This window comes from Mastomys coucha, unplaced genomic scaffold (assembly GCF_008632895.1).
Source record: "Mastomys coucha isolate ucsf_1 unplaced genomic scaffold, UCSF_Mcou_1 pScaffold17, whole genome shotgun sequence".
Classification (NCBI taxonomy): domain Eukaryota; kingdom Metazoa; phylum Chordata; class Mammalia; order Rodentia; family Muridae; genus Mastomys; species Mastomys coucha.
The window spans coordinates 9,735,564-9,743,856 of record NW_022196899.1 but is presented as its reverse complement, the minus strand read 5'-3'; the positions used below and the strand labels follow the sequence as shown (position 1 = coordinate 9,743,856).

At 40.8% G+C, this 8,293-nt stretch overlaps 1 protein-coding gene across 1 annotated transcript in view; it reads right to left on the bottom strand.

The window, feature by feature from the left end:
- Positions 1–7,608, bottom strand: part of Ca13 (carbonic anhydrase 13) — a 21,587-nt gene extending 13,979 nt beyond the window's left edge. The window contains exons 1-2 of the mRNA XM_031376365.1: positions 7,481–7,608; positions 3,856–4,053 (exon numbers count right to left, since the gene is read on the bottom strand). Of these exons, the coding sequence (XP_031232225.1) occupies positions 3,856–4,053; positions 7,481–7,517 (235 nt within the window). The 5' untranslated portion in view covers positions 7,518–7,608. The remainder of the gene's footprint in view (positions 1–3,855; positions 4,054–7,480) is intronic.
- Between the last annotated feature and the right edge of the window lie 685 nt (positions 7,609–8,293).

The window sequence follows — 8,293 nt, the reverse complement described above, 5'->3', positions numbered from 1 at the left end:
AAACCACACACACACATTGTTAGGGAGGCATCCAAGAATCATGGCGGTCGAGGTCACTCTTAAAGTTAGGTTAGCAGGCTCTGTCTGGCTAAGCAGCATGGATTATTTTACAGGTTACATATTCAGTCTGCCCAGGTCAGTATTTCAGTGAGTTTATAATAAGCAAATGCCTAATTGTGAAAAGGACAGTTGAAGGATCCTCTCAAACACTCAGAGCAGGAAAAGGGGAGCTTAAAACATCTAGGTTCCTAAGGGTCTGCAATGAAGAGCTAATCTGTGGGTTTCTTTTTGGGTTAGACACACTGGCTCACGACTCTCCTACTGCAGCCTCGTTGTCAGCACTTGCCCAACAATGGAGTCATGTGAAGAGTCTGAGCACTTGGGAGAAAACTCAAAAACAAAAAAAAGAGTCTCGTGGCCTCAGTCTCCTCAAAAAACACAAAATTGTTCTTGAAATTTGTTTTTGTGCGGGAGTGAATTTACTTTAGAGTACTCCTCATTCTTTGCTGCAGTGATCCTCTCTATGCCTGTATGTAAACACATGCTTTTCCAGGTGAGGCTGGCACATCACCTGTGGCTTGCCCTTGTAAATCAGGCCCTTTACTCATGGGGCTCCCTTCAGCGTCAGAGTAAAAGTTGTATGATGGTCCAAAAAAAAAAAGTTGGCTATTTCATGAGACTTCCGTCTGCCTCTTTTATCCGCTCCGTTCTCCTGGTCCCACTGCCAACTAGAGCGGGCAGCACCTCACAGGGAAAGGGACTGCAGATGTGCGCCACAGGAGTGGGCAGCAATACTTAATGGAAATGATTTTGTGTTGTCATATGACCAATTTTCATTTCACTTCCCATCCCAGATCAGTAAATAATAAACCATTGTCTCCATTTTGTTCTTTAAAACAAGTAGTGATCTCTCCAAAACCATACTACTTTTATTTACTTTCACTTAGAATTTCCAAACAGAAATCGCTTCCAAATAAAACACTAAGGTAACAGGTCAAGAGACGCCACCTTGCAGTTAAAACACAGTATGGGAAGATCTGAACGGAATAATCCCAGACCACCAGGAACCAGGGTCAGGTGACATTAAGTGAGATGAGTCTAGAGCAGCCCCATCTTGTCTCCTCTCAAGAGCCTCTTCTATATTTAGTGAATATTTTTCCTAAGGGATTTTATGCCTATGTGTCCCCCTTCAAAGGACTATTAACGTTCAGAGGGATGGATCCCTGTATGTTAACCAAGGTGCAGGTGTGCAGCAGCCCAGCCAAGCAAAACCCTCAAAGGACCACGACGACAATTTTTGTGGTGCGTTGACTGATAAAATTCACAGGTAATTTTTGGTCAGGAATGGCTTCTTGGGATCTGGGGAGAAGGCTCAGTGGGTTAGAGTAGTGGTGTTTAAAGCATGTGGGCCAGTTAAAACAAAATCCAGGGCTGGGAGTGGTGGCTCCCATCTTTAATCCAGCCAGCCTGGACGTCACAGGTCTTCACGTTTAATCCAGTCAGCAAAGACTTCACAGGGTAACTCTGACTCAGAACGAACAAACAACAACAACAAAAAAAAAAAATAAAAAACATCTAGATATGGCCACGAGGCCAGTAAGCCCAGTGCTGTGGGTAGGGTGAGGACAGGAGGAGTTCTAGGGCTGCTAGACTACCAGCCTGGATCCAGGTTCAATGGGAAACTGTGTCTCAAAGGAGTTAGAGTGGAGGGGAGAGAGAGGGAGGGAGGGGAACGGGCAGGAGATATAGGGAGATGAGGGCATAGGGAAGGAGGGAGGGAAAGAATGAGAGACTGAGATTATTGCAGAACAAATTCAATTAGAGAGTTGGTTTTTTCCCAATAAAAATACTAACATTCACTGGGCAGTGGTGGCACACGCCTTTAATCCCAGCACTTGGGAGGCAGAGACAGGTGGATTTCTGAGTTCTAGGCCAGCCTGGTCTACAGAGTGAGTTCCAGGACAGCCAGAGCTATAGAGAGAAACCCTGTCTCGAAAAACCAGAAAAAAGAAAAACAAAATACTAACATTCGTAAAGAAATTGTTTTTTAAGAATAATCTCAACACTTTAATATTAGATGTGAGTAGCATTAGACTTTTTGTGTTTGAAGTATTTTATAAGTATCCTGTAACAAATGTGAGTAGTTAGCAACTTAATATTTAGAAGCTTTGGGTTGCTTTTCCAAACTAGTTAGTACACTACATATACATCTACTAACCGACTCACAAAATTGAAAAACCTGAAGGAAATTGAGTTAAATATATATAACAAGGCAGGTTTCCTCTCTCTGCTTCACAGAAAAAGAAACATCGTTGATTTCTCTTTACTTATTTTACACAGGCCTAAAGAAAAATATCAGTGTGATTATCTGACAAATGTGAAGAAGAAAGTTGCATAAACTTACAATTTTTACTAACAACAATGCTTTTACAAAAACAGGATCTTATGACATCAATCTAAGTTCATGAAGAAAATGATTAAATCATATAAACCCTTAATGGGCAGCCAATGATATGACTGGGGAGGAAGCGAGCACTTGCCAGGCAGACCTAATAACCTGAGTCTGCTCCCTGGAATCTACACTAACCTCCATAAATTCACTGGATAGATGCTTGCAAACACACAGAGGACGAGAAAGTTTTTCACGTATTTGCATTCAGCTACATTTTTCAAACATAGTATCATCTATTCTTGGCAGCAGATAGGCTCAAAGAGTATTTGAGTATTCAAATATTCATTTTAAGTAAATAGTATTTTATTTTCCCTTTAGGTAATAGACTGACAAGGTGAATTAAAATTTTAATTTGTGAGTCCACTTTTCCATTGTGAAAAACATGACCCATGAAGAAGGTTAAATGAATTTTTTGTTACAACTAATGAAAAATATAAATAAGGATAGATGTTTCAAATACTTCTTTTTTTTCAATTAAATATCTACTTTTCTTCCTTCTTAAATGTCCATTATTATGATGCTAATGTATAAGTTATGATAAAAGAGTGGCTGATATATTTCATTTATTAATAATTATTTATTAATAAAAAAACAAAATTTTCATTTTAATGAAAAATATCCATGAAATATTTTGAATAGGAAAAATTTTCAGAGTAATATAGCATCAGCCTAGATATAATGTAAGAGGAGAATGTAAAGTAATATGGCGCGCATGTGCGCACACGTGTGGCTGCAAATTTAAATGCTGAAAAAGAAGGTATTGCTGCTAACATAATAATAATCTGTAGGGACAGCCTAAAGTTTTATCCTAAATTTCTGTGTGTCTTGTTTTCTACACATACATATTATGATTGTGAGCACAAAAGAGATTTAAAAAGCAAATATTTCATCAACTTTACATTTACAGTAATTAGCAAAGTAGTTATGACTAAGCAATTTCCAAAAAACAGGACTAGAGAAATGGCTTAGTGTTAAGATTAGGAGTATTTTCTGTTCTCGTCCAGAGGACCTAGGCTTGATTGCCGGTACCAACATTGGGCTTATAGCCACCATAACCTTCGACAGCCACACATTACACATTCATACAGATAAAAATAAATAAATCTAAAAGAAGTTTTAAAGTTTTCATGAAGAGATTAAAATTATTTATGAAATACTATTAAACTTCAATATTTTCATCATTAAGTAATAACCTAAGATCAATTTTAAAATATCATCCAGCATACTTTTTTTTTTTTCAAATTTTCTCTATTATTTCACGGGAAGACTATCTTAACTTTCACATATATAACATTTGAATTCACACGATAAACATGCTTCGATTTTGAAATTTTCAGAGTGAAAAGCAGTAGAGTAAATCTAACCATCCAAGTCTTACCACAACAAATAAACCAAGAGCCAACCTGATTTGTCCTCTGTGTCGTCAAAGTCAACATTGAAGGAATGGCCGCTATTGCTGATGATCTTAGCTGAGGCGGGATCATACTTGATACTGAGAGGTCGGAGTGAGGAGTCGTATTTCACTTCTTTGGTTTTAATCTCAATTGGAGACTGCTGATCACCATCAGCAATAGGAAACAATTCATTCCAGTGAATAGGACCTGAAATGGATAGGACCAAAACAAAAGGGCTAAGTTAAGTTCTTCATTCAGCAAATTAGAATTGGAAACAGGAGGCTGGGGACTTGGCTTCATGGATAAAGTAAGTGCAGCACAAGCGGGAGTCTGGGATGAGAGTTTGCATCCTCATTACCCATACTAATGCCAGGTGGGCGTGGCAGCTCCCTTGAAACCCAGCATTTAGGAGGAGGAGACTTACGGTGTCCAACGTAAGTTAGCTAGTTAGACTAGCTCTGTTTGTTTTCTTTTTTTGGTGTTTTGAGACAGGGTTTCTCTGTGTAGCTCTGGGTGGCCTGGAACTCACTCTGTAGACCAGGCTTGCCTCGAAACTCAAGAAATCCACCTGCCTCTGCCTCCCAAGTGCTGGGATTAAAGGCGTGTGCCACCACTGCCTGGCTCTAACTCTGAATCTCTGAACTCCTGGTTCAGAGAGAGACCCTGCCACAATTCATAAGGTGGTAGAGAACCGAGGAGGAAGACAACCAAGGTCCATCTGGCTTCCACACACAATAAAACATCCCATACACAAAACCATATCATCCATATTTTCAACCTTCAGGGGGGAAAAATTTTTAAAAATTAGTAAAAGTACGATTCTCAGGACTCTGGCCCTATATTTTAACCACGACGAGTGTTTTGTGGGTATGGAAAGCAGTTTATTTGCTTTAAATTGTTTTCAGAATTAAAATGCGCCTAATAGGTGAAAGAATATTTACATTTCATACAGTATTTCTCAAAGTTACCCACCTACCAAACAAAAAACAAAAGTACAATTCATTGTTGCAAACAGAGAAATTCCATCTCAAAAACAAGAATGTTCCCTGACTGCTCCAGAGGCCAAGAAGTTTAAGGAAAGGAGGAAATGATGTTAAACATCAAAGAAGGCAGTCATTCCAGAGATTCTGCCTGCTATTTCTGCTAGTTAGTTACAGCACTCCACAGATAGCCTCTGATGCCACTCAGCTCAGCTCAACTAACTATCTGTTATAAGCAACTGGTCTACCCAAGACACACACAAATCTTAACAGAGAATAATCCAAACAAAATGGCTATGCCTTGTCAAAAAAAATATATAACATTGTTGCTCACATTGACTTCTGGAAAAAAGTCATGCCATAAACAAATGACAAAAGGGTGTCCTGTGAATCAGATACTATGGGTCGTAGCGATTTTGCATTTAAAATCCTCAGAAGACACACTGTAGAATTATGAGATAATTTCACTTGTCTTTCTGTGCGTACTCTTTCTGCTTACAATGTTGTCTTCTTATTTAATATAGAAGATCTTTCTGTCCTGGCCACCGCATATGAGTTATTCTAACGAGCGCCAGATTTCTAACATGCAGTGTATGAGTCACAACATGAAAATAGTTCTGCAACAGGTAAGAGGCTGCTTTCTCCTCCTAAGGCCTTACGTCATCAATCCCTAACCCTTCTCAACAAGGCCTGCTCTTAGAGAAGTCAAACCGACCCAAAATAAAGCCACTTGGATGGATAGGCAATTTTATCTATTCACTTGCTCTATTGCGCCTCTTTAAATAGACCCGCATTTGTATGCTTTCTAGCACATTCGACTTTAAACTCACTTAAACATTTTTTTTTTTTAAGTGAAAGGTACATGCCTCCGCGGCTTGAGGAATTTTCGAATATCCATAGTGGTATATAATGTTGGGTAATGTCACACAGCCTAAACCTATAAAATGAGCAGAGGTTAGGGGACGAAGTGACAAAGCTGCTTGGGAACAGGTCCCTGTCAGGAGCACAGCCTCCCATTCCATTTTATCCCTGCCCGTCTCAGCTGAAGGTCACCATCATCTGTTCAGTCACTGGATTTGGCCAATGACTAAATAAGAAGAAGAAGAAAAAAAACTTAGTCAGGACCCAGCACATCCCAACGGAATTCTGCCAACATAACCTCATAATCTAACTTTAAGGTGTGGTCCTCTGAAAAACACTCTTTCTGAGAGGGAAGAATGGTTCTACAACTCCTAGCTAGAATGTAAACTGGGAACTAGAGAGAAGGCTCAGCAATTAAGAGCACTTGATGCTCTTGCCAAGCACCTGGGTTTGATTTCCAGGCCCGCATGGAGGCTGAAACCACAAGTCCTTGGTGATCGAATGCCCTCTTCTAACTTGCACATGCATACAAGTCAAAAACTCATAAACATATTGTTAAAAGAAAAATGAATAAATCTTTTTTAAAATTTAAAAAATGAATAAGATGTAAAAAAAAACTCATTATAATACCCTTTCTGGTTTGAATTTTTAAATTTTCTGGAGAATTTTATTGAAAGCAATACTTTGTCTACCTGTTAGGGTTATAAGCAGTACCTTGTGGCTAACACAACCTTCTCCCTATCCACAGAGAAGGTACCATGACTGGAACCTAATAACTGCCAAATAACAACAATAAAAATGATTTCAGAGACAAAAATGAAACGTGTAAAGATTGTCTTTCAAACACACAAACTAGCAGGTAATGAAATATAAGATTGCTATTTTGGCTTAAGAAACTCATCTAAATTACAAATGTCATTCCTAAAAATCTAAACTTCATCTGATGTCATTCTAAAAGTAACATTAGTCATCACAAGCTCAAATAAGCTGCAATAAAAAAAAATGAGTTTTTTCCATCCAAGGAAAGAGGATGACCACAAGTTCTGCCCAGTCTAAGCTACAGAGGAAGATTCATCGCAAAACACAAAAAAGGAGAGAATAAAATAAAAGAAAGGAAAACTTTTCGTAAACTTTCATAAAATGTACTATAGAATATTACCTAATAATGTACATGCTAATTGAAGTTTTTGATATTATGATCCACAAACTCCATTTTGAAGACTATCAATGCTTCCCCAGTTTTTCTTTGCAATTCTTTTGAGGAATTACTTAAAGCAATCAGTTCAATAGACAAACAAGAAGAATGTCTTAACCCTAATGCACTTACGCGATGAAGAAAAGGACATCTCTTGTTGCCATGCTTCTCAATAAATACATTTAACATCACATTACAATTTCTATAATCATTTGCTAAGCCTTGGTCTCTGAAAGGATGGGTATGGTAGGAGAGGAATACTGAAGAACCAGCCCCGAGTAAACTTCAAGTCAGTAGGCAAATTACAAGTTACCAAGATTGCTTCCACAGCTCCTGGAAGGCGTCCGGTGACTGAGTGATCAGTACTCACGCCGCCGCTCAGAAGTTGTCCTTGTTTCCTTACAAATGTGTCCTCTGACTTCTGACCTCTTGAGCTTTCTCGGGACAGCGGTGAGCTTTTCCAGAGAAGGTGAATGAACACCGCCGCCGGTCCAGTCCGGAGAGAGCGTGCGGGGACCGGGTCCCTGGCCCCCAGCACCCCTACCCGGCTCAGAGCTCCCGCGCGCCCCCACCAGCCCCTCTGGAAGCCCGCGCTCACCGTTGTGCTCGCCGTATCCCCAGCTCAGCCTCGCCATGGTCCTCGATGCCAGGGACACTGTTGGACCTGTGGCAGGGCGCCCGCGCCAAGGAGCTGGGCGGGCCTGGGTGGAGGGCGGGGCCGCCCGCACCCGGAGCCTCGGAACCCGAAACCGGAGGGGCACGGTCGGTCGTCACCCTCAGGGGGCGCCCGAGTGGAGAAAGGGATCTGTGCTTCAGCAACCAGAAAAAAGTTTCCAATGGGGGATTTCCTGCCTTCTGGGAAGTCCACCCCGAAAAGGCACTTCTGGAAATGACTCACCCAGGCAGGAGCTGCTGGCTGGCGTTGGAGATCTCGTCTGGGAAAGCAGGGGACCCTGATGGAGGTGGCAGTGGTGATTACGCACTCACACACTTCGATGCTGATAGCGGTAATAACCACCACTTAAAATATCAACTACTAGTTAGGAAGTGCTCACCTCCCCGGGGCCAGCCCTCTCTTCCCCCACAGCTCCATCCTTTGCAATCTGCATTACTCATTTCTCCGATTCCTCTTTTGCTTACTCCAGCATCTTGCAGAATTGGCCCCGCGTAGACGAAACCAAACTTCCTGGATCCTTGGTTCTTAAAACTCTTACTGCCCTTGTGACTGTGCAAGAAGAAAAGTGTCGAGAAGAGATGTGTGTGGGCTCCTACATAACAGTTTAAAAACTGTGACCTTCGAAGACTGTTCTAGCTACTTGAGGGTTTGAGTTGTGATCATGTGATTATGGACCAACTAGTGAAAACTCCTTCTTGATGGACAAGAGCCTGCCATTAGAATACCGTGAGTGAT